This window comes from Phaenicophaeus curvirostris, chromosome 1 (genome assembly GCF_032191515.1).
Source record: "Phaenicophaeus curvirostris isolate KB17595 chromosome 1, BPBGC_Pcur_1.0, whole genome shotgun sequence".
Lineage (NCBI taxonomy): Eukaryota > Metazoa > Chordata > Aves > Cuculiformes > Cuculidae > Phaenicophaeus > Phaenicophaeus curvirostris.
The window spans coordinates 84728433-84755990 of record NC_091392.1 but is presented as its reverse complement, the minus strand read 5'-3'; the positions used below and the strand labels follow the sequence as shown (position 1 = coordinate 84755990).

The window sequence follows — 27558 nt, the reverse complement described above, 5'->3', positions numbered from 1 at the left end:
CTTCATCCAGAAAGGGCAAAATCCAATGAATAACACTAAAACAATTGACCAAACAGAATTTCTGGTTCAAAGTGCTGCAAAATAGGAAATTCCATATATTATTACAAATGTTGGGATGCGAGGAAAAAAAATATCTTTTGTGTTCCTGGTCTTCTTTGATCTTTTGTGTTCCTGACCTAGCCATCCTGTATGTGCCATAAATTTCTCTGCCGTAGTTTTGCCAGGACTCTTTTTTTCTTTCTGTCCTGCAGCTCCTTCAGCCTAATAATAAGAATAATAATGATAGTAATAAAAATCCATTTCACAGAGTCCAGCCAACACCTCTGAGTTCTGCCCTATGCTGCCCTTCATTCTGTTTCTACCCAGCTCTGCTAAGCTATTTCAGTCCTTACCTACAAACAGTGACTCGTTTACTGTCCTATTTTTTCAAAGGAAAAGAAGAGAAACTGTTCTTTCACTGCTAGTTTGCTGCATGTGGCTGCACGAGCTAACAAGGACAGAAATAAAGTGTAAGATGATGTATTTCTTTTTTACATTAATGCTGGCAGAACTATACTCAGAGAAAGGGGCAAAACATCTAGCTGAGTATCAGACACTACATTGATACTTCCTGGGAAAAGTACTTTCCTGAGAAATACTTTACATGGTCTAAGAGCAAAAATGTAATATTTAACATTTGAAGCAGAGGATCAGTTCTTAAATCCTCAAAATGTGGTGCAATCAAGACTGTTTGGGGAAAAGGCTTGCTCTAAGGGGTCTTTTAATGAGTACAGATACATCACCACTGTCTGGATAGTTTTCTCAAATGTAGAGGACCATGAGTTCTCCAGAATAGTTTCTAGGTTTGGGAGCCCATTAATATCAGAGAAATCTCTTCTTCTTGTCTTTCAGCTCAGTGACTAAGATTCAGGGAGCATTTCTCAATAGCCTCATACTGCAGGTCAGGGACCATATTCCCTATGGTTGCTGTGCTGGACAGTGAACAGTTTTAAAATAAAAATCACCCAATTCAATTCAGGCCAGTACTGAGGCCCTCTTAGTCTGGGCACCACTTGCCCATTCCTTTCTTGCTGAAGTGGTTTTAGAGGCTCCAGACTAGCCATTGATAACTCCAGTTATCAGTTCCCTCAGAGAGTCATTGCTAATTATATCAATTATGAAATGTGTGCTAGGGATCTCCATGAATAAAAACTGCTATTTGAAACCGAAGAGCAAGATTTTGATCTAAAAGTGTGAGTGCATATTAAACATCCAGTTGTGTCTCTCACTGTTCTGGTCAAATCAACTAATCGTGTAAACCAACACATTCTCCTTGTGCAAATCTTAGCAATGCTGTGTAATGGCATGTGTCTTTCCTAGGTTACTATTAACACTCATTTAACACAATGTTCCTACCTCTATGACTAAAAACCTTACCTGTATCTCTTGTTATCCACAGGCACAATGTCCATGGCAATATAATACTGCTGGTGGGGATCCAGGCCAGTAATTTTCACTCTCATGGCTGGAAACATCCTCCTAGGAAAAAAGAAGAGTAGAAATAAGAAGAAAATGGTGAACAAGGAAGCTGAAGAACTTCCTTAGACCTCTCTCTGACACCAGAGAAATGCTAATTTATACAGCCCAGTTCTTGACATGGCTCCTGTGGGCTTCGTGTGGGTAGCAAAGACTGTGCTGGCAGTGCTTTGAATCTTCAATTTTTTCCCGCTTAAGAAAAGGTGTAGCAGGGTAACAATCTGTGGCTAAAAATAAAACACTTCTAATCAAGCATTGTATCTGCTTCCAGCCCCTAGCAGACAGTTCTGCCAAGCTCCGCACAAATTATCCTCTCGATGCATTTCTAGGGTGGGTAGCATACCTTCTTCCTCCTGGTTTTCCCACTGGCCACCCATCTGTACCTGTTCTCTTATATTCCATTAAATACAGTATCACTTTAGTTCTCCTTTTTGAAAAACATATGTTTCAGTATGGAGTTTGATAGTACTGGAGTAATATTTAAAGCAAATCTACCACCCTGAAAGATCCTTTTGCTTTTCCTGGAAAAAAGAATCTACTCAAATTAATCTGCTTATTATTATCTCCTTAAAAAATTCAGGTTACCAGTAGTCCAGTGGCCATTCTATACTTCTCTCAAACACCATGTTAATTGAATTATTTATGCCATATTATATTTGCGACTAATGCAGTATTTTAAAGTCTTCATAAAACCTGAGAAGCAGAAATGAGCAAAGTGTGAAAAAAAAATCCTGGATTGTTTCACTGACTGTTAAGCCTTAGCTCCACTTGAGTGTTTTCTCAGCCTTTATCTGAGAAAATCTGAAGTTGAGGTCCTACAGAATGGTATTACTCAATTGCATGACTTCTGCCCAGAGATACAGAGTTTTGGCAGAAGAAATTCTGAAAATACTGGATGCTCACATGATATTACATTCTGCTTCTCAGATGAGTAGATATGTCCTTATGGAATGAGGGTAGTTTGGATGGAAAAAGAATGATAGAAGGGAATTTAAAATCCCAATGCCAAAAATGTGGAAAAGCGTACAAGCAATATTTGTCCACTATATCTAGGGCCATCCCTAGAAACCATCATGACACTTTCTCTTCTGGTTAGTAAGATTTACTGAAATATTAGGGAAGAATGTTTAAACCCCCCAACATTTCTGTTTCTCAAAGGATTATCATTGGACACAGCCTGGAGGAGGATGAAAACCAGAAAGTTTATGTCAGCACCTCTAAATATGTCTCGATAAACGTTTGCACGGAAGGGATGTGGCCATGAGAACCTTTTATTCTTTCCCACCCAGGCCACATACACCTACTTGCAGAAGAGAGTGGGAAGGAGAATGTTGGTTCTCAGCTTCACCCTACCCTCAGCTCTTCCATTTCAGGCCACTGAAAAGGAAAGTTCTGGCCTGTTAATAACTTCACCTGCCTCAGAAAAGGGCATTTATCACGGGGGACAGGGAGAATAGCATCACATAGCTGACAGAGCACAGCTAACCAGAGCTGAGAGATGCAAAAGTGGCAGAAAAATTGTCTGCAGAAACCTTTCAAAGAGAGAGCAGCTTTGTGCAGTGGGTAGTGGGATTTTGCTAGTCGAACGATTGGGGCAGGAAGGGAGAGGAATAATGGATTAATCTTCAGTGGCTTGAGGGCATTACCTTGTTTCTACCACAATGGCTCATTAAATCTGCAAAGCTAAATGGGTACAGGATGTGGCATTTTACAACCCAGATCTCCTTAATTGGAGAGAGGTGGCTTGGGAGTAGCTTAAGAGGTAGGTCATGTTTCAGAGGGTTGATGAGAAACCCAGGATTAAATCTGAGTTTCTTTGGGCCTAAGCCTGCATGCTGTATGGGGAAAACTGAATGCTGTGTGTTCCAAGAAGCTCTCTCCAAATCTGCAGCCACGGGTAAAGTTGCAGTATAGCCTATAGGGCTGTTTGCTTATGAAATACCTTGTAAAAGATTACCGCAGACCGTTCAACGGGCTTAGAGGCTAATCTCTAAAGTGATCAGAGAGAGCTCAGCTGATCCCACTGCTTTCTCTAGGGTTTAAAAGTACTTTTAAAGTTTTGTAAATTATTACTGCTTTCTTTTTCTGTGGGTGTAAAAGTAACTCAGGTTTCTTTGCCGTAAGGATGTGGCCTGGAACTGTCACAGCAGGTCTCCAGCAGCACTGCTGCATGGAAAGGGGAAAATGAAAAAGGCAGGGGCAAACAGTAGCAGCTTAGGGAAGTACTCAGGTGTAATTCTGTTTGAGTCTCTATGCTCTGTGTTCCCTCTGGGCTGACTCTTGGCCCTCCAGAGGCACCAGCCCTATAGAAAACCAGAGCCTCAAAGGTTTAGAAGGAACTCAGGCCACGTGAATATGGCTGAATTAATAAACCTTTCATCTAGAAAAATGTAGGCTAGCTTTATAGTCAACAGCTACAGACGCGAAGGCTGTTTGCTTTCACATGGAGCACATGATGACATCTGATATACTTTAGGAGGAGGTTTTATATCAGCAGCAGTTTGGGATGATGAAGTTATTTATATGTTAGCTTTACCACTCAGCAGGAAAACAGTCTTCCCAAAGTTAGACTGTGCACTTATACTCGCTACCATTTTAGGGGAAATATAATATGATATGAAATAAGTTGTTACAATTATTTTAGGAACACTTAGAAGGGTTATAAAAATATTTTTTGTAACAACCTAGTATCTCAGCCTGCTTAATTCCTGGCTTCTTACATAATGAGAATGAAGTTTATGAAACCCTGAAGAAAATTAATCATTGGTTTACTTCTCTCAAACTTGATTAACATAGAATTAACCAGTGCAGTAGTGTGCTGATTTTAAGAACGATGATTGGGGTCTTTCAGCAGTAGAAAGAAGTTGTTGGGTTGCAGCCACTGGCAAATTTTTTTGCTTAAGCATTTTATTTAACTCAAAAATATAGCTCAGTTTTCTCTTGTGAATACTGTTCTAAGAAGAAAGATCACAAGTACGTCCCCAAACTGGGTTGACTTTTTTCTAACAGCATAAAGCTTCAGTTTCTAATTCTTAAGTGTCTCAAGGTGCCAACCCTTAATCTCTGCCCCTTGAACCAGCACATGTGAAGCTTGTGTCAAGTTGGATCTGTTTTCAAAGTTGACTTGCTTTGAATGGAGGCGTGGGACAGATCCAAAGATCCCTTCCGACATAAATGCGTTCTCTATTTCTCAGTTTAGTTTTAGAGAGGGCAATTCTCCATTAGACAAAATTAAAAGTTACCTGGCAGGGTATTTAAAAGGACTGACAAAATTTACCATCCAGCTTTCATGATGTTCAGTGTAAAGATCTATACATCACATTAACAAAAACTTAAATAAGATTAAATTTGCTTCAGAGTAACATCTGCTAAATGCAGACTCTAACATGAAGGGATGTGCTGTTCAGTTTTACCAAAAGACAGTTTGTCTATTGATAGTAACAGATTAGTCATCTCCCAGTTGTAAAAATATCTGATTGAGAAACTCTAAACAGCCTGACTTAGGCTTGCAGATTAAGTGTGCACAATGTTTACAATGTGCATGACTTTATAGAGCAGCATGAAGTTATCACTGGGGGAGGGGGAAGGGGAGGGGGAAGGGGAGGGGGAAGGGGAGGGGGAAGGGGAGGGGGAAGGGGAGGGGGAGGGGAGGGGAGGGAAGGGGAGGCTGCCTTTCAAATGAAAAGGATGTGAAGGAGATTGCAGATTTGAATGCACTGCAGCTGACGGAAAGCCATTTGCATCTTTTGCAAAAAGAACAACAGAGTCTTGTAAAAAGCATGTTATTAAATTCCATATAATAGTGTTTTGATTGAAAGGAAGAAAGGAGAAGTTCAAGGAGGACTGAAGTGTGTTTATGTAAACAGAAAAAAAAGACATACATAAATACAGCATCAAGAGAAGAAAAAAAACCAAAGCAGAATTAAATGAGAGCGGGAAAAGTCTGAAAGTTAAGAATTGTAGTAAGCCCAGTGTAGGAAGGATATTGCTCCAGGAATATGACTGAAGGTAGGTTAAAAGCTAGAAACTAGTATTACACAGTAAAAGCAAAAAGACATCGTGGGGTCAGACAGGAACTAAGTGGTGCCTTAGGAGTCATAGAAAATGAAGGAGCAGCTATAGTTACAGGCAAATGAGTCAAGAATTATAAGGACTGTGAAAACAGGATGGACTCAAACATGTCCTTACAGGCTTTCCAAAGAGAAAGCAACAAGAGGAGCAAAATCTTGCATGGGTAAAGATGCTTCATGTCTCTCACAATATCACTAAGTAGTAGGAAAACATGAGGAAATAACCCAAGTTCTGGTATTTTTACAAGAATTTATATAATCTAATCTATGGGATGCGTCATATATCATGCATCCCATATGGAGAAAAAAGACTGCCAGACTCAGCTCCCACCCATCACAGACACATGCTTTCTGAAAGAAGAATGTTTCACTTGAAATGTTAAACATTTAATTTGCGCATTTTGTCGAATCTCAAGAAACTACCTAACTTTTCATTATGCTTTGCAATTATTAACATACAAGTGTAGTCAGAAGGAAAAAAACTGCCCCAATATTGTTAATATCACTTCTGGAGAAGCCAGCATTCAGGAAAAAAAAACCCTGTATCTATTTAGTAGCTATGTACATTTTCTGTGAACAGGCAATGATGAGCCTGTCGGCCATCAGGATTCAAGGAACAGTATGAATCTCCTTTCAGAAAGAATATTATTTAGAATTATAAAAAATATATTATTTGCATGGTAAGTTTTGATTGTGATATATGGTCTTTCATAAATGGGGAAATGTTATCAAGACTGGGGTGCTTGAAAATGCTATTAATGGTGTTACAGAAAAAAATCTTGGAAAGGAAAATATTTCATACAGTGCTTACAGATTTCCCTACATCTATTCCTACTAGAAATTATCAAAACACATTTAAACTACTTATAAGAAAGTTAGGGTGTCTGACTTTCTTATCATATGCAGTTAAACACCTGTGACAGCTGGCTAAATAAGGGAAGATATTTAATCATAAAATGCAGAACAACCACGGTTTTCCACAGAGCATAGAGATCTCTCCTTCAAAATATGAAAACCAAAATATCTCAGTCAAAATATAAGAAAATAAAAACATTATTATTGTTATTGTTGTTGTTATTATTAATATTAATATTTGGGGTGTCAGGCTGAAGCAAGTAGAAAAAAAATGGCAGGGGAAATAAATCTAAATGTTTTTGTTTGGGATGCTTTTTTACCAAATGGGGCTTTTTTTAAATTCAATTCCTACTGGAATTGTATTTCAGCTGTATCATGTTCCTACATGGAAGGAACTATGTACATCTCACAATAGTTTTTAATTAGCTTCTTGTTATTACTAGCAATTAGGGATATATGTAACTATTGTTTGTTATGGTGATATGTGATATGGGAAGTCATATTTGTCAGAAAGACAATGTGATGGCAAGTTCCATGAACAATTACCAACATGAAAAATTTCAATTCATAACTGTCAGTAGTTTTGTGTCAAAAGTGTCAAAATACATACTTCAGACAGTTCCATGCAGCAAGTAAGAGTCAACTTGTAAGTCATCTTGAAAACAGCAGACGACAAATTTCAAAAAAATTCAAAAAAATTTTGAGTTTTTTTTTAAATAGCAATGTATTCAATGTTGTAATTCCTAAAAAACCTTCAAGCAAATACAGAGTCTTTTTTGTATGTATGCATCAGTCTGACCAAATAAAGAATTTGGGGCTTGTAACTCATACAACATACTTAATGTCATTATGTTATATATCCCCAGAATATTTGACTATGTTTGTTTTCATAAACCTTTTCTTCTCCAGGACCCCTGCTAATACTGTCAAGGATTTTGTGAGAAGTGGTGTTGAACCATTTGTGAAATTGCAGTGGCATTGATGTTGCAACTTCCTAGTGACTTTTTTTTAAAGAATAAAACTGTAATCAAGGTACAGCTTTTTAAGATCCCAGAAAGGTCAGCTGCTTCATTCAGAAATATGTGAGCTGCTGAGATCATCTTCAAACCACTAAGTTCAAGGTATTTCAGTGTGCATTGTTGTTGGTGGACTGTGAGATATTTATGCTGCTGTTAAGTCTATCTACTCCATGTTTCATAAAATAATTAATTATAGTTAATCCAACAGGTAACAATATATTATTTTGATTTGCTGAGACAGCATGGCCCAGGGACCAGGGCAACAAAGTCAGAACCAATAAATTTGGTTCTTCCAGTGCCATGTTTAATGACAACGAACAGATCAAATAATTTGGTTAGATCTTAATTTCACCCCCCATGAAAAGAGGATAACAACAATTCTGTCTATGTCTGCTCTGACAATGCTAGGGAAAAGTCTTATGAGGAGTGGCTGAGGGAACTGGAGTTGTTTAGCCTTGAGAAGAAGAGGCTGAGGGGAGATCTTATTGCTCTCTACAACTACCTGAAAGGAAGCTGTAGAGAGGTGGGTGCTGGCCTCTTCTGCCAAATGGCAGGTGATAGGACAGGGTGTAATAGTCTCAAGCTGCACCAGAGGAGGTTCAAACTGGATATCAGGAAAAATGTTTTCAGGGAAAGGGTCATTGGACACTGGCAGAGGTTGCCCAGGGAGGTGGTTGAGTCACCATCCTTGGAGGTGTTTAAAAGACAGGTAGACGAGGTGCACAGGGACATGGTTTAGTGGCAGATAGGAATGGTTGGACTTTTCCAACCTAGTGATTCTATGATTCCATTCTATTATTCTATGAAAAGTAGTTGCATAACAGCAAGTGTTACAATTCCAGTTACTTTGCCTTGTCCATTTATGCCAAAAGGGCAAAGCCAGCGACCTATTCTGTACATATGCAGGATCCTCCCTGTGCCAATGAGATGATATATCTAAAACTGGGAGCTAATCTGATTTTGATAGTCTTCCTTAGGAATTATCTGAGTCGTTTGTCAATACAAACTGAACTTCCTGGAGCAACAGAGAAATAGTCCTCACTTTGCAAGAACACAAAAGGACAATTCTACCTGTTCTGATAAATTCTGAAAGACCAGACATGAAATAAAATTATAAACAACGGAACACCATGGCTTTTTCCCACAGCCTGGGGAAAATCCCCTCTTGCTTGTCTGGGGAAGGGGCAAAACAGCTCCTGCGACAGCCGAGTGCCCCGTTCGCTTTGGTTGCCTCTGTCCATGGTGCTGATCTCCAATTTCGCAGCGTTAATCGGAATTAAAACATCATTAAGTGGAAGTAAGAATTATTTTGTTAACGCAAACGTGACTAAAAATCTGGGATCGTTTATAGTTTGAGGGATCTAGAAATTTACAGCTAGTTTCAAGTTGCGTTTTGGCAAAAAGTCTTCTAGACTTTAATAGGAGACAGCAATGAAGTTCTTACCCTTGGCTAACAGCAAGCAGGGCAGGATGAGTTTTTATTTTGAAAAAACATGACTGATTGGTGGCTCTTCCTAACCTCAGCTGATGTAGAAACAGTTGCAATAGCAGAGGGAAGCATTAAGCCTGCACATTTTTTTAAACAGAATGTCATTAACATCTTATGTACTTAGAATCACAGGAAAACATTTATTTTGTGCTAAGGTAAGTTTAAATTTCACTATATGTGAGATTAAATTGACTGGCTCATGAAGTGCTATGGGAGCTTGAAAGGAAACTCAGATGGCTCATCCCCAATCTCATAACTTATCTTAAATTTAGTACAACCAACAGCACAATGATCATTTCCTTATTTATTTGCTCAAAGGAAAAACTATCCCTAACAGTTTCCTGAAGCTGTCAGTTCTCCCTTGCAGCCACTGAATCAAGAAGCAATATGAAACAGCTTTACCTGTCTTCAGGAAGCTAGTAGGAGATATAGCTCTGAAACTCTGACAGCTATTTAATTTTCCCTTCATATTCTTTCTTTGGTTTATCAAGAATATGTTTCTTAAAAAAAAAAAAAAGAATATTTAATTTTGCTTTATTATGATCTGGTTTTTAACTAGACAGAAAGCCAGAGATATCTTACCTGCCTGCTTTTGTGATGATCATCTCTGTCCCAATGTCATGAAATCTTTTCCAGAGGTCAGCACACTGCAACTCTACCTGGATCTCTTCCATGGATGAAGGTGGAGGAGGCTGAGGGCCTGAGCCACCAGAGGCAAGGTCAGAATGGGAGCCAAATGAGCAGGATGTCCTTTCTGCCAGCACTTCTGTGTCTGACCCCGTGCTCTGCTCTGAGTCTGTAAAGTAAACACACCAGGTAAGACACTTCTACCTGCTGTGAGTCATAAAGGAAAGGTAAAGGAAAGCCAGTAAGGGAAGTGCTAAAGCACAGTATAATGTCCTTTTATATGCACACACACATATATTTTTATAGTTTGTTGTGATTTATGACCTGATTTGGGGCCTTGGGTTCCCAAAATGACATCTGGCATTTTTGTAAAGTTTTAGAAACAGCTGAAAGAAGGACCTTCAACATAAAATATAATTATTAATAAGCACTACTACAATGCTGGGAATTGAGTACAAAATATAGATTAAAAAAGAGAAATTAAAAAAAAAGTTAATTCAACCCACATTTTCAATCCAGGATTAGATGGACTCACTGGAAAACTACATTCCATTTAATTGAGTTGGTTATTTTTAAACAACACATTTTTTTAATAACTTTGTCATCAAAAATAATGAGCATTTTTTCATTTTGTTATTTGGCAGCACCATTTTGGAACCATGTTTTATTTGCTCCTGTAATGTATTTCTTGGAACAACGATATTTCCTGGGAAAATAACCATGCAGGTTTTGGTGAGGAAAATGCTCTAGACTATTGAAAGACAAAAAGGGGAGATAGTAAATACATGGAATATGTTACCAAGGAAAGCAGTTGAAGTAAACTGCACAAAAAAGCACATGAGACAAGCACCTCTCTGTATAGGGGAGATAAAGAAAAAGAAGGCTTGCTCAAAAAATAAGCAAATAAACAAGTGAGGTTGGATTGGTTTCAAAGTGCAGGTTAGCATGTTGAGCTAGATGGCCCTTTCTTTGCTAAAAAGTATCTTGTATATAGTATGTAGGCATGGTATATATGTGATTCTAGCTCTTACATGATAGGGCTAAGCTGGAATTTTGCGAACAGCAGTGACGTTTTGCAACAGAGTGCATACCCACATCACATCAAAATGATTCAAAATACATTCTGCTAAGCTATGTGTTTATGCTTTGAACCTGATTCTTAACAGTTTGGAACTAATATTATATGGATGATCAACAGGAAGAAAGTGATGTGAAGCACTAGGTCAAACGGCTCAAGAAGAGATTTGTAGGTTTCAGAGATGGTACAGAATGAGTGTCCTCATTGATCACCTAAATATAAGCATCCCAGTGAAATGAAACAGCTATTTATATGTATTCTCTGCACTTTAAGAAAGAAAGAGGCATCTCTGTATGAAGTGGAAACTTAAGGAGATGAAAAGTAACAACCTGTTTTAAAAATGTGATTAAATGGCCCCAGCTAAAATTCCTTCCATACCAACCAAGTGCCAGAAACTCTTTAATAACCCTGAGGTCATGCAGGCCAAGTCTCAGATATACAGTGTTTCTTAGAGATAGTGTTTCCTGAAGCAGCTCACACACCAGTGCAGAGGGCCATAGTTACGAAGAGTCTAGGGTTGAAGATGTCACCTGCTGACCCACCAGCCGTTTATCTTCTGTGAGAATCGTGGGTGAATATGTTATTGGATAGTGGGCTTGTTTGAAAGACATTTTCAGTAAACTTTATCAACATTTTAGAAAATCTGCCAGTACAATGTAGAAATTCTGTAGGATAATAGAAAGGCTTGGTATGTATTGCGCTCAATCCACTTTGAATATCTCATACTTTATGTCTCCCACTGACGTTCATGAGGGGCTGAAGCAATAACAGACCCATCCCTCTAAAGGAAGAGCACAAACCTACCTACCAACAGAGGGCTTTTACATGGAAACCAGTAATACACCCAAAACTGACAGCCTAGACTTGAGATGACTTAAGATGATATCAGATAACCTGTTGGGGTTCTGTGACCACATGACAGACAATCGGTCTGAGAGCGCAGAGGGGCTGAGACATTCGCTTCCTACTTCAGAGCCCATGGATGCAGAAGTGAAGTGATGCTTACCTGCTTCCACAGACTATTCCACTTTAAAGAGTTGGAGTGGGTAAGCATGAGTAAGGGTGACTATGCTTAGGAGATTTGTTTTCCTAGTGATGGTTAATCACTTTATCCTTCCACAAAAAGCAAGAGTGTGCTTTACAAATCACAGTATGATTTTTTTGTGTATCTGTCCACGTGCTGATCCATTAACCTAAAGTCTTACATCTCTGAGGTCCTGAGAAAGCAAAAATAAACTACGCTGGGAGTCTGAAGAGACTGGACCTAGGAAAAAGCTTCCTTTATGGAGTCCCACTCCCTGAATGAGGTACTGACAGGTAGGTTTGCACCTAAAGAGAGTATTAGGGCGCATAATCTGTGCTTGGTTCAGGCACTCAGAAACTGTCCTCTGAAGCAGTATGGTAAATGACCAACAGATGGCACTTGACTAGATGTTGTCCCCGTACCATTCCAGTGTTTCCCGGACAGCCTTTCAAACTGGGCATGTGGCTGGAGTCTGGGGGATACCTGGGAATTGACTGGAATTGCATGCTGCAGAAAATTAAATATCAGAGGCTTAAGACCCTTCTCACTGATTTTATTCAATGTCACTCCACTGACTTTTAACAGAGTTTTGGAGAGGTTTTTGACAATGATGGAAGTGGAAGGAGAACCACATGCTTGGATATAATTTGCCATGCTGTTGCAAATCAAAAATTGCCGAAAGAAGTCACTAATTACTGATATGCCTCTATCTACCCAACCATGAATTACCACACACAGGAAAAAAAAATACTTCTTTTCATCCAAGGACTATTATTTTATGTCCTGAAATATGATCTGTAATTACCCCCAAATTTGTGCACAGAACAGCAAGTACCTATCCCTCCTCTAATTTTGGAAATGGGAGAGGCGGAGTCACTACTATTGCTGCTCTTAGTTCAGTCTCAGTGGGAACTGAGATGGGTTTTTGTGTTTTCTCCAGCTTTTCCTGAGCTAAGCTCCCCTGAATGGTATCATCTGTTGGAGACACCGAGTTTATTCCAGAGCTAGGGAATTCAGGGGAAGTTAAATGCATCTGACATATGTAAATCATCCCTAATGACATCCAGCTCTATAATACTCTGTGACTCTTAGCTAGAGCTTTCTACATGTGTTAGGATTCTGGTTTAATCGAGAGACAGGTGTCAACATCTGTAAGTGAGCAACATACAGAGGGGTGCAGGGTGAACCAGTCTGGACATATAGTAATTAATTCTGGCTGATGGCAGGTAGCACAGCTCAAGCCACTCTGCTGCACATACTTGCTTACAATGAAACAACACAGGAAGAAGATCTGAGTTTTCTTCTGATATTTGAGCAGGGAGCTTTTCTTCATTCACCATCTTCAGTGGAGTGCAACTTCACTAAACTCAAAGACATTACTTGTACTTTACATTGATGTAAGCAAAAGGGGACTAAGGATTCACTCCTGAAGCTCCAACGAAACAGTACACGCCTGTGAACACCCTGAGGAGTAGATGGTGGCTGGTACTACATATCGTGCCTGACTGAAGCACAAACAGAAGAATTTCTGAGGAAGATAAGCTTTCTATATCTTCTTCTAGCTCCAAGGTGACAAGATAAGATTCTTTACCTTTTCTTAAAAGAAGTGCCTTGTATAAATGCCTACATGCTGAATCCAAGGTCCAGCCACGGGGAAAGGCACATCCCCCAGGCAACAGCTTCGTTTCAGAGTTAAGAGAACTTCTCAGACTACTAATATAGGAATGCTGGTTTTCTGGTGCCTTGTTAGGTTGCAATCCATGCCACTTTAGGCATATGTTAGGCAAGTGGCAATAGAAACAACGTTGTTTTTCTCTTCCTAGGGTACAGTACAGTCCTTGAGAAAGGGTGCTTCAAAACCAAGCTCATCCATTGTTGGAAAATAGCAAGTGAGGACAGATGCATCTGAGGTTCCTAAACCTAGAGTACTCCACTTGACTTTCAGTTGAGGCAGTGTCAGGTCAAAATGTTCCTCATTGCTCTTACAGGCATCCATGAACTTGTGTCTCCTGATCTTACCTACTTTTCTTTACAAGGTCCTTCCCCTCTCCTGTCTGCTTGAAGAAGAGTCCTTCCTTCTGCACCGCAGCCATTGAAGTGAACATCTCCAATGCTGCTGACTAAACATTTCATATCACTCTGCCTCTTTCAGTTTCTTTTTCTTGTAAATCTCTTCTAAACCCATCCATTTCCACTCTTGCTTGTTCCTTACGTTCTTTTTTCCTGATGTTTCCACTGATTATTTATGCTGTTCTTTGGAGTGATGTGTAACCGGAAGAAAACACAGCTGTTTTGGTCTGTGTGGGGAATGACCCACTGATCACAAGGGAATTCCAATGCTCAGACCCTCCGGTTTAATACATTCTCCCCAGAGACAATACAGAGAAAAGTTCACAAACTACTGTTCCTTGTTACAGTCAGCTTGCTGGATAAACAGGCTAATCCAGTGGTTTTGACTGTGGGACTTAGCCTAATCTGTCAAAATCAGACATGTTTTTGCAAGCATTGCATGTCAAGGAGCTTGAAACTATCTAATGTGACATTACCCAAAAGTTCATGGAGAAGACCAATGGATTCAATGAGAAAAAAAATTCTCTGGGGCCTGAAGTACAGTGCTCTCACTGCCACTGTGTAAAAAAAAAAAAAAAAAATAAAATAAAGACTATTCCCTTTATACTACCCTGTTGGATGGCTTCCTACTATCCCTTCTTGCCATAGTGACCACATATCCAGCCACTGCAGTTTAACAGTGTTGGACCTGGAGGGGGAAGAAGTTTCTCAGCACTTTCAGCAACTTTTGAGCCTACCAACAAGACCACAAGGTCACTGTCAGAGGTCTCAGGGTTACTGCAGACATTGCTGAGATTACAGAAGAACATTAACTTAGTTCAGATTTTTTTTCTTTCTTAATCCCTTTCCCATTTCTACTATCTCCACATCACCCTGGAAATCCTCAGTGCATAACTCCTTTTGATCCATAAATTCCCAGGCTTCTGGTTGGCAGATAGGAAGGAAAACATCATTCTCACAAGCACAGTGACTCTGAGGTCAGCATCCCCGCTGAGTGCCCCAAGATGATGGAAAATAACCCCAACTGGCTTCCTGCATGAACACTATGTGTCCTGGGATCAGAGCCCTCTTGTACTAAACAGCAAGCTCCTACTGCCAGACTTCTTTCTGCAACTCAGCTACCCAGTATTCCTCATGTACATTTCCTGCTTTTTCATCAGTCTGGTACATGAGCCAAACTGGTACTCGAGACATTAAAAGGAATTAATTTTCTAAGCAATTTCATACATGGATTTTCAACAGAATTTTCTCTACAGCTGGAGCACAGCAGGGATCCTGCTCCCTTATTTAACCAATAAAACAAAAAGAGCTCAGTTTAGTCCTTGGCCATATCATGCAGCCCATGCACTTAACAAACATTTTACTACAAGATATCAAAGAATGTAAACTACAGGAATGAGAACAATGACAAAAACATAATATACATAAAACAGTACTGACTTAGAGGACCCCAAAGGATTTCTTATCTTTCTGGGGATTTTAAGATTTTTTTTCTTTTTTTTTCTTAATTTTTTTTTCAGTCTGCTTACATGTAGATATCTAATGTAGAGCCTGTCAGATTCCATTAGCATAAAGATTTCTCTTGGGTGGAATGTGGCAGCTGTTACAAGCTGTTAGGGGTTTACTTTTTTAAAAATGCATATTTTTGTTTGCAAGATTTGTGAACATTCGGTGCAACAGGTGGTCCTTCCCTCTCCCCTGCAGTCAATTTGCTGACAATCAGGATCTGCAGACTACAAAGGAGGCAAAAAATCCTGGCCATGCAAGGGCAGAGAAAATGCGGGGGATATTACTTTTTTTTTTCCTGTTAACTGAGCTGAAATTGACAGAGCTAACACCTTGTATTTGCAGAACAGGTCTCATGGTTCTATTTAGATTTCTAATTTTCAAACTGGCTACTGCCACCCCACAAAATCAGCAGCATTGGAACCATGCATATAACAGTGTGACTTTACTGGAATCTAGATATAAAAATGTTGCAATCCTATGGAAGTGAAAACACGGAAACTCAGTAAGTCCAAATAGTTTTGAAGGGTGGAAGTTCATCTGTCCACACTGTGTGGTGGCTGCTGGTGCAACTGCTTCAGGTACACTGCTCTTTACCCCCAATAACTGATACATGAACAGAAGCTAAAACAAAGACCTCAGTAACTTCAAAATTACACAGGGAGCCAGGCTGTGGCAAAAATAGCATGTGCGAAGGAGTTGAAACAGGTTGGAGTTCAATGGAGCCATTCAAATTAGAATCATAGAATCATAAAGTCACTAGGTTGGAAAAGACTTTTGAGATCATGAAGTCCAACTTTACCTGTCCACTGCTAAACCATATCCTTGAGCACTTAATTTACCGATCTTTTAAACACCTCCAGGGATGAGGACTCAACCACCTCTCTGGGCAGCCTCTGCCAGTGCCTGAGAACCCTCTTAATGAAGAAATTTTTCCTGTTGTCTAATCTGATCCTCCCCTGATACAACTTGAGGCCATTTCCTCTCATCTTATCACCTGTCATCTGGGAGAAAAGACCAACACCCACCTCACTACAACCTCCTTTCAGGCAGTTGTAGAGAGCAATAAGGTCTCCCACCTCAGCCTCCTCTTCTTCAGTCTAAAGAACCCCAGTTCCCTCAGCTGCTTCTCATAAGTCTTGTTCTCCAGACCCTTCACCAGCTTTGTTGCCCTTCTCTGGACGCACTCCAGTACCTCAATGTCTTTCTTGTAGTGAGGGGCTGAAAACTGAACACAGGATTTGGGTTGCAGCCTCACCAATGCCAAGTACATGGGCACCATCACTTCCCTGGTCCTGCTGGCCATGCTATTTCTGATACAAGCCAAGATGCCATTGGTTTTCTTGGCCACTTGGGCACACTGCTGACTCATATTCAGATGGCTGTCAGCCAACACCTCCAGGTCCTTCTCTGTCAGGCAGCTTCCTAGCCAATCTTCCCCAAGTACTTGATTGGCACAGTTGCATCTTACGCAACTGATCCAGCAATTGCTTTTGCTGTAGGCAATGGTTCTAAACACTTCCCAGGTGATTGTAACCATATGCACATGCTGCATACAACAAATAGCACAAAGATAGTTCTGCAAATGTTTCATATGTCATCTTATCTCCCCTGAGCTGTTTTGCATTCATTCATATACTCTACTACATTAGTCATTCCTTCTTCCAGCATTAGGCCCGTTATCAACTACAAATAGCTAGAACTTGTTTATTGTTGATATTAGAGGCATTGAATGCCTTTGGTTGAAAGAGGTCTTTTAAAGATCATCTAGTCTCTTATCCTCCAGTAATATTTATTATTATTACATTAGTGATTACAAGTTGCAACCAATATCATGATTTTACTGGTCTGGAGACAGCACAAGCTTGTCCAGACTCAGAACTTCATCTATACTCATGCTGCATTGCAATCTCAGACAGCCAAAAGAAACATTCCAGTAATTAATTTCCAGCCTAAAGCCTTTTATGAAACCCCAGCAGGACAAAAGGGTATCAATATCCGCAAGACTCCTAAAGACAAAACTAGAAGGTGTTGTATAGATGGGAAAATGTGACAAAGACAAATAAAGAGACCTGATACAGTCACAAGTGAAATCAATGAGAGACAAGCTGATTCTGAAGTGGATAATTCCTCCAGCACTTTAACCTCAAAGACTTATTCATCCTCCTGAATTATAGTTTTATAAGGTGTTTTCATAAGATGACTTGAGCCAGCAAAGCTTGTAAAATACACTGAATTTGATGGCTGCCTATACCAAAACAGACTGAGTACGAGGCATTTATGACATAGAATTATTACACATCTATATCCCCCATGGAAAACACAACTAGTAGGAGAATATCAAAGCAAACATAAAGACAAAAAAAACACAGTGGCTTTGGCTCTAAATACAAGTCTTGCATCAACTTGACTATGCACTGCCAAGAACTGTCTGCCTTTGCCTTCATTTATTCCGTGTAAAACTCAATGAATGGACACAAGACACAGCAAAATAAAAATCACCCCAATTCACTGGTATGCTCCAGCTGCTCTGCTCCACTGCAGATCCAATGCAAAACAGCTGTAAACCTGGTTTAACCAGCAAGTTAAATTGGGTTTATGACTTCTCAGTATTGGTGAAATAGTACAAAGCAGCTGGAGTTTACTAGTGTACTTAGCCCTCGGGGTTTGCCCTTGGAAGTTAAATTTTGCTCCAGCCAAGAGGAAGAGTGTCAGCCACAGTTAAACTTTAAAGTTCTTTTTTTTTTTTATGTCACAATCTATTGTATTCATTTTAGAATCCTGAGAAAAAAAAAACTTACACATTTTCCAGCTTACAGTTTAGGACCCAAAATACAAGACACCGGCTCCAGTTTGAAACTAAATGAGATTAAAATGGAGACACTGGCTGCTGGGCTCTGAAGTCATCCTTGGCAAATACGAATTCTTATTACAGAAGTGTAAGCTACGTGACCAAGAATGTTCTGACTAGTGTCACAGAATAAGATTTCTTTGTAGACTTCATACCTAATCCCACCATAGTCTCTCAGGAAAACTGCCTGCAACTTATCAGTCTGTGCTTTAGACTATCCATCACAACTAAAAATATCCCATCAAATGGATGTCAACCAAAAAACTGTTCTATAAATTCTCCAATCTCTGGACTGAGGTAACTTGTTTGCTTAAAAGTATTTTATAAGTATAACCTTTCCCCAGCAGAGGTTTTGGCAATCATATTTCAGGACAACAATCCCCACTGAAGTAGCAAAATTTGGACTGTGTTTGATATGGTAGTATTGTCTTCTGGAAAGGGAAAAAAAACAGCTTAGGTCTTCAGTATCTCCTACTAGCTTTGAGGAAAATGCAGTTTGAAATTCCTGTATAGAAGAAATGAACAGATTCTTAAAATTCTTTGAGGACATCCTCTGTAGCTGTCAGTCAGCACTTCCTTAGGACAAGGAAAATCATCAGCATAGCCTCACAAAAAGAGTGCTCGGTGGGAAATATTCAGAAAGTCCACACTTAAAATGGTAAAAGGCTTAAAAAGATCGTGCAGAAAAATAACTCACTTAAATCAGGAGATAGCATAAGAGAGCATAAAACTCAAGAAAATATAGAAGAACATAGAGAACAGCAGCCTTTAAAAACGTAAGAAGTATTAGGGAGTAAGTGGGATGGTATTAAAAGAAGAGAGAGTTGAAATTGATGACAACTTTAATCTGGCCAAGATCCTGAACTGTACAGACTATAGAAAATTTGCCTGGCCAGTGTCCAAGAGTTTTTCTAAAATTAAAGAGTGGCAATGCACTTGAAAGTTAGGGAAAGCTAAAAAATGTAAGAGACTAGGCATTAGATGGAGTCTGTAAACATAGAGTCATTATTCTTATAAATAAAACCATACAACAAATATTTAGAGACCAGCCTAAACCAAAATGTTGGCTCTGAATAACCACAAATTGTACAGGAGTTTGGAACTAGATCCCAGCTCTGTGGCTAGCCCTTCCCTGATGGGAGCAGGCACAAGCCCTGAGACAGTCTGTTTATGGATTCTGTGGCTTGGATTGCTCTTTGCCAGCCAGAAGAAAAAAAAAATTTTAAAAAAGGAAAACATGACACAAGATTAATGCCGTGGAGATATCTATTCACTCTATGTCCAACATCAGACCACCAAGAAATTTTAAATTACTGCAAAGTCCAGAAAATATTGCCATATTTTGAACACAGCTCAAACCAATGAAGGCTTACATTTTAAATATTTGCAAGCTGAAGGTATCTGGAGTCCTACAAACCACAGTGGAAGAGACATTTCATATGCTTCCCTATACCACAGTGGTTATCATGACAGCAGTATCAGGGAGACAGCTGGCATCTTAATAATGAGAAAAGAGCAAGCCTTTCCTGAGTCCTACTGAGATTTTTGCACTGCTGTCACATGGCAGTGAATTCCACTATGTACCTGTACTCACAAGAAGAGAAAGAGACCTTTTTCACTTTAAAATGTACTATCTTTTTAGTACGAGTGTTCATTTGCTGCAGTGTTACAACAGGATAGATACCACTCTATGTACTGCTTATATTTCCTTTCGAAATCAAGCCATTTCAAAAGGAAAACACCAGGAAAGTTCCATAGGAATGGGTTTAGAAGAAAAATCCAGATCCATTATCTGAAGTTTCAAGTTTAAATTTTTCATTTTGTTCACGATACACAATTCCGTTTTGGGAAAACAGCAATTACCAGGCTAGTCCTGCTGAACTGATGTTTGCGTTTGTTAAACAATTTACACAATTGTTAAATTGTTAAATGTTAAACAATTTGTTAAACAAATTATTAACCTACATTTTCTTCAGCCACATGCTACACTGGCCAAGTGTCCTTCAGACCCCCACCCTACCCCTCTCTGAAGCAGACTTTGAAAGACTATCTGCCCCAATACAAGTTTGATTGTCTTCTACCTAAACTTCTTGACTGTAATCCAAATCCTTTTAGATTTTATTCACAACAAAGCTTCTATTTGACTCTAATCATTTTAATTGCTCCATCTCTGAACCTGTTCTATTTTTGCCGCATACATGTGCACACAAACACACAAATATATGTAAGTATGTGTATGGGATTGAACTCTTAAAAACGTATGTGGCTTTTAAATCAGTGATCTGTCACTGGCTCACATAGCAGGAACTCTAGTATTTTCAATGGCACTTTCCATCGGGAAGTTTCTTGCAATGTAATGTTCTGTTTGCTCTTTTGATCACCTCTGCAGGGTGGCCAGATGTTTTTTACTAAACAATAAGCCTGGGGCATTTTTCACAAGTGATAAACATATTCTTTTAGTTGTTTCACATACAACCAACTTGCATCCAAACCAGCCAGTTTTCCTGCTCCTAAGTATGTAGCCATGCAGGTAGGGTTGATAGAGAAGATTCTCCAGAAGAACCTGAGCACAGTGCTGAGTTTTCATCCAACAGGGGATGGAGTTGGTCTGAGTCCATGGAGGACAGATTCATGAGAGACTTCTATAGTAAGACCAGTTGTTCTCTGGGTACCCATCCCTTTGTGCTGGAAGACTGGGATGGAGAGCAGCATGGAGCACCCATAATCCAAGAGGAAATGGTTAACAACCTGCTACTCCACAACAAGTCTATGGGGTTGGATGAGATTCCTGCAAGAATACTGAAGGAACTGGTGGAAGTACTCACCAAACCACTTTCCATCATTTATCAACACTCCTGGCTGACTGGGGCCATCCCAGCTGACTAGTGGTCAGCAAATGTGATGCCCATCTACTAGAAGGGCCAGAAGGACAGATTCCCTGCACTTGGTGGATGAGGGAAAGCCTGAGGATGTTGTCTACCTAGACTTCAGTAAAGCCTTTGACACTGTTTCCCACAACATTCTCCTGGAAAAACTATCTGTTCATGGCTTGGATGGACATATTCTTTGCTGGTTAAAAAACTGGCTGGATGGCTGAGCCCAGAGAGTTGTGGTGAATAAAGTGAAATCCAGGCAGCAGCTGGTCATGAGTGGCGTTGCCCAGGTCTCAGTTTTGGGGCCAGTGTTGTTTAATACCTTTATCAGTGATCTGGATGAGGGGACACGTGCTCCTGCAGTAGGCTGGGTGGGAGTGTGTGCCTTCTTGAGAGAAGGAAGGCTCTACAGAGGTTTCTATGCAGGCTGGGTCAATGGGCCAAGGCCAACAAGATTCAGCGAGGCTAAGTGCTGGGTTCTGCATTTCAGTCACAACAACCCCATGCAACTCTACAGGCTTAGGGAAGAGTGACTGGAAAGCTGCATGACAGAAAAGGCCCTGGGGGTGCTGGTTGACATCTGGCTGAACATGAGCCCAGGTGGCCAAAAAGGCAAATAGCATCCTCCCTTTTATCAGAAACAGTGTGGCCAGCAAGAGCAGGGAAGTGATCACCCCCTGCACTCTGTGCTGGTGAGGCTGCATCTTGAGTACTGTGTTCAGTTTTTGACCCCTCACTACAAGAAAGACACTGAGGTGCTGGAGCATGTCCAGAAAAGGGCAGTAAAACTGATGAGGAGGCTTGAGAACAGGTTTTATGCAGAGCAGCTGAAGGAACTGGAGTTATTTAGTCTGGAGAAAAGGAAGCTGAGGATAGATCTTATCCCTTTCTACACCTACCTGAAAGGAAGTTGTAGTGAGGCGGGTCTTGGTGTCTTCTCCCAACTAACAAGTGATAGAACAAGAAGAAATGGCCTCAAGTTGTGCCAGGGGACGTTTTAGGCTAGATATTAGGAAATATTGCTTCACTGATAGGATTGTCAAGCATTGGAAACGGCTGCCCAAGGTAATGATTAAGTCATCATCCCTCATGTATTTAAAAGATATGTAGATGCGGTGTTTAGGGACGTGGTTTAGTGGTGGACTTGTCAGTGCTGGGTTATCAGTTGGACTCAATGATCTTAAAGGTCTTTGCCAGGCTAAACAATTCTGTGATAATTCTGCGATAATTCTGCATTATGAGAGTATGGTGCAAGGACTTGGAAAGGATATATTAGGAACATCCATCCAGCCTGTGCTATAAAGGGCAACCTGTTATATAAAACAAATTTAATTTGAAATTTGAAGTGTCAGACAGTCATGGCAAGCCATAAATAGAGTCTCCCCTTCAACTAAAATGAAGAATGTACCTCATATCAATTTGAAACAATTATCTTAACAACTTAAAATAATCAGGTAACTTGCAAGAGTAAACAATGCTTAGAATGAGGTTATTCACAAGAACAGTTGAAACCAGAATTTTTCAAAGTTGCAAAAGCCAATGCTTCACTACGCAGCCAGGGAGTAGTACCAGGCACTGATGCTTGAGTATGTCTTAAAAATTAAACCACTGCCCAGATAAGATGAAAGAGTGAGGTAAGCAGCCCATCAACGGCAGCTGTAGTTGACGGAAGGCAGGGTAGGAGATGCTGAAAGAAACCTAGGAGTAAGAAAGGACAGATGTGTGGACTTCCATGCTATGTAGTTTGACCAGAGAAATTAACCCAGTGCAATTCCGGGTAGCACATGTGAAGACAATGTTCTTGTGAGAGACAGGCTGTGGGTGCATTTAGAAACCAGGGCAGGAGGAAGTCCCATAGCTGGAGATTCCTGTTTCATGTACAGCAGAGGAAGAATTCACCAAGTTATCATACATTCCTCCTCAATCCAGCAGATAGGCAGGATCAGGAAGGGACAGGGAACGGGCAAGCATAAATTTCATGTCCATGCTCAGAGGTGGCACAAGAGTAGATAGAAGCTGTTCCTCTATGGGGCAGCAGTGCAAGAAGGAATGAGGTTGTGGCTGAGAGAGATTCCAGGCCTTCCCCAGCTCCACCACAGCAATTAAATAAAATTAACCCTACCTAAAAGTCAGGCAGTCTGGACAGTCTGAACATCAGCTCCTGAATACCAATGATTTCACCCTGCAAATCTGCTCCTGTCGGGCTGCATGAATTGTTAACGCAGACATTGCCAGTAACTGAATTATCTAAAAGATCAACATTCTAAAATCCCACAGTTTCCATGTACTTCCACAAAGAAATAGCAGCACAAAACTTATGGCTTAGGCTTGAGGATCAGTCCCAGTGCACGTGTTCTTTCCTTTTCCCTTAACATCCATGTTCCTTGGATGTGTGTTTGTGGCTTGGCTTTTTCTCTTTTTTTTTCACTAACTGTCTTCAGCTCAAGTTCCCAAAGTCACATCCCAACACACTCTGCCAACCGCAATCCCACACGTCAAAATCCCTACATGCAGTCACATGCACTGATTCCAGGAAGCACAAGCTGCTGGACTTTGTTGACTTCCACTGAGCCACCTTGATTTATGCCTGCTGAAGCTATGGTCCTGAATGTAATAATACCTACGCCTCACAGTTGTCCCACACATGTATATCCTATTATCCAAACAAGAGATGCACCAGCACATATTCCAACATCTGGTGATCACAAGCTAAGTGTAATAACTCCACAAACTTCATTCATCTTACAAAACTCACAAACACTTCATCTATACATCCACTGAAGAGGTGCATAACCTTTTCCACTTCGCTGAAAGAAATATGTGCTCTTAACCTGGCATTCACAGTCATACATGCAGAAATACAACCAAGCACTTGCACTTACTTTTAAAGGACACATTTGGTCCCTTCTGAATAACAGAGCAAGAATGATTCTTGACATAAACACTTCACAGATGTTGCACATAATGTGCACACAGATATACACCTGTATATCTGCCTACGTGCCCTTACATGCTACGTGGCTCAATTTTGTGTTTCTGGCTAGAAATCATGCCAGAATGAAATGGATAAAAGGAAATAAAGGGTCACATCCAAATACCCAGATATCCATTAACTTATAAACATCCCACTGCTTAATACTAAAATTGATACATGCATTATTTGGCATTTATTGATGTTGGAAATTTCCATTCTGTTTTCCTGTTTGTCTCACCCCCATCTAATCTAAAAGATGCACTCAAAGAGAATGTGGTCAAAAACTTCTGGCAGTTTTTGTTTGACGTTTTATGAAAAACACTTGAATTCAGAATTTTTATACCTGCCTGGCTCTCTGTTCGGCACACTGGAAACAATGGGATAACTCACTGTGATGTTCTCAACTATCTCTATGTTACAGCAAAATATGCTGGAAAGTACACTGTCTGGAAGCAGTGAAGTTGCAAAGGGTCTCAGATTTGCCCAATTACCCCACCACAAATGTCAATCCAAAGGTGGTGACCTCATAAAATGCATTGGTGCAATCTCAGAAATCTGTTGCCTTCTGTGACCTCAGACAGCATCCTTTACGGATGTCAAAAACAGCGCTAGTAATTTTCTGTGTGTATGAATACCCACACATTGTCAACCATGCAGAACTAAACTGTTTCATAACCCATTCTTTTAAAACCTTTACAAGCATGTACTACACATGGAAAATTATATGCATATCTTGAGTTTATTGAGGTTTTCTTCCAACCATCTTCTCTCTAAAAGAGCTTGTTATTTTGACCGTAGGAAGAATAGCTCACTGGGACTTACTGAAGACAAGAAATGTGATGCATTCTACTGAATTAATTTAGAACTTAAAGTTAAAAAATGAGGACCACAATTTTCATATTGAAAGGAAATCTGCAAACTCTCGACGTTTTCAGTCTAAGCTACATGATGTGATTTGTTCCACATATCTCACTGTGCTGTTAAATCTAAGGGTAAGGGTAAGAACAGTATCATTAACCATTTCATTAAGAAACAGATAACACATTGATTTTGCAGTCCCCTTGTGCCTCCTAAAAAACTAGTTCAAACTCATTTTGCTGTCCAGTATCAGAGCTTGCACAATGAGACACTCATCCTGCACTTAGGGGTTTCCTTCACAAAAAACTGTGGCACAGAGAAAACTGATATTGTGCTACTGCATGAAATGCACAGAACAGGAAGTCAAAATCATTCACACTAGAGCCCAGAGAAGGAAAGACACCCATGGACACTAACATGACAAGAATCCAGGCATCTACCAGTGCTTATTACCATTTAGCATGCTCCACACGAAAGTTCTTAACAAAAAAGCATGTGAGTTTTCTGAAATATAGATGATCACTCATGTCCTCCCCAGACATTGCTGTAGATTATATTACTGGTCAGTTCAAAAGAGTCTCAGAAGAGCAGAAGAGCAGAGACACAAAGCAGAGTTTTTAACTGTCACTGGGGTTTTGTTATGAGTGGAGTTCAAGTGCACAAACAGCCAATTAGTACATCCCTTAGTGGGTCTTTAAGCATATTTTTTCATTTCACAATTTACAGTCTCTGGTGCTTTTGTGCAACCTCCCATGCCCTCCTTGTTGCTGAAATACTGCCATCTGTGCCTCACACAGCCTCCTTTCAGCTCCTCCCATCCTACAGCATGCAGCGGTCAGAGAGAAGAGACTAATAAGACTAAATTAATAAGAAATCCACCAATTCTTGTGAGGGAAAAGATAGTTCCAAAACAACGTACATTCCTCCCCCTCTCTCCACCTTCCCTTCAATCATATTTCCATCATCTTCTTCTTGTGTGGTAAAATTTCATGTGAAAAGCATCCCAAGCTTGTCTCTGATGCTCCTGAGCTTGACCATGTGGCTACAGGAGGAGGCAGCAATTTCCTTTCCTAGTACGGTTGTGAAACCCCACAGTGATGCTTCAAAGCGCATCTGTGACCCACCCCTTCCAGTCTGGAGCTCAGCAGTGTCTGAAAAGCACCTGGGCTGCTCTTCAGTGAGATTTGTTATGGAAAGCAAGGAAAGAGAGAGAGGGAAGGGAAGAAAATAAGCCTAGAACAGAAGTTTAACAAGTGTACAGAGTAAGAAAAGAGAAGGAAGAGGCTGGGGATTAGGACAGCTTATTGGAACTGGCTTTTTAACAGCAAATGCAGTAAGAGAGGACAATCAGGGAAATATTACAACCCTGTACCTTACAGCTTCTCACAAAACATCCCAGCAGAAGGAATGATAGTGAGACAGGCTCAAGTCCTCAATGTCATAAAATTCTTTTCTTCTCTTACCACAGGTCTTGTCAGACAGCCTTGCTTTCTACCAGTGGCTGCAGGTTTGATCTTCTCAAAAATATTAGACAATTTCGTGCTGTGCGCACCAGGTAAGTAGGGACCTCTTAACCCATTTCAGCAGCTTGCTTGCCCACTTCCATTTCATGGAAAATATAAAAAGAACAGAAAAATATGGAACTGCTTCAATAGGATGCCTTCTGTTGCATGACACACCCGGAATCCTGCCTGGAGAGTCTGTTCTTTGTTTAAAGCTTACAGAGTTTATGTGTAAAGAAACCAGTACTAAAAAGCCTTTCACCCATCAGCATACTCTTTCTTCTCCTAGCTTTGAGCAGACAGCATGTCTCACAATTCTCCTTACTAACAATACGGGACAGTTGCAGGCGAGTTCTACCTAGCCATAGAGGGCGAAAAATAAAAGAAAATAAAAGTGTCTGGCTGTTTCCATGGCTGAATCTCAAGACGTCTTTGCAAAATGCCAGTTTTGCAACCACAAGTATCCTCTTACTGCTAAAACAAGTCAGGACATTTACAGAAAGGTAAACTAATACATTTTGGCGGCCTCACTGGAAAATGGGAGCAATGAGTTTCCCCCAGAAGACAGCAAAGCAAATCCAGCATTACATTTGTTACATCACTTACCTCTCCATTACTTTCTCTACAACTGAGGTAAATCCCTCACAAGCTTGTTATATCAAGTATTTTACAGAAAGACAGCTAACTTCCTTTTATTAAGTATCTTACTGTTAAAAATGTGCCCTTCTTGCAGGGAAGATGCAGCTGGAGAATAGCTGATTCCTCTATTTACTGAGTGGGAGGAATGGAGAAGGTCACATCCACGAGACATGATTTGTGTAATAATTCTGGTGCTTCTAAATCCAGCCAGGCATCTCCATGTGGTCTTACAGGCCATCGATACTTTTGGGTTACTTAGACAGCAAGCATGATGCTGGTTTAGGTTTTTTCTTGAGTAAAGGATACTTTACAGTGATTGACAATAAAAATAGTTCAGCAAGAACCTCCCATACAAAGAAGCCCTTGGAGCACAAAGCAAGTGTCCTATGCTAGAGCAACGTATCGTGTCCCACCTACTTCCACTGCACCCATACACCCTCACATCCCCAAAACTTGTGTCTCTCACGTCCCTTGTGTTTCAAGCAGCAAGTGGCCATGCAAACACTCCCCAGAAGGACAGGTGGCAGAGTGCTCCCTACTCCATCACTCAACCAGGAGGCATGTGCAATTCCCACTGCTGAAACCTGAGACACAGCAATCCTCTGCTC

The 27558-nt window shown here is 40.3% G+C and overlaps 1 protein-coding gene across 1 annotated transcript in view; it reads right to left on the bottom strand.

Moving 5' to 3' along the window:
- The window catches only part of TBX15 (T-box transcription factor 15), a 97234-nt gene that overhangs the window by 26837 nt on the left and 42839 nt on the right, over positions 1-27558 (bottom strand). The window contains exons 2-3 of the mRNA XM_069866667.1: positions 9531-9744; positions 1417-1518 (exon numbers count right to left, since the gene is read on the bottom strand). Of these exons, the coding sequence (XP_069722768.1) occupies positions 1417-1518; positions 9531-9744 (316 nt within the window). The remainder of the gene's footprint in view (positions 1-1416; positions 1519-9530; positions 9745-27558) is intronic.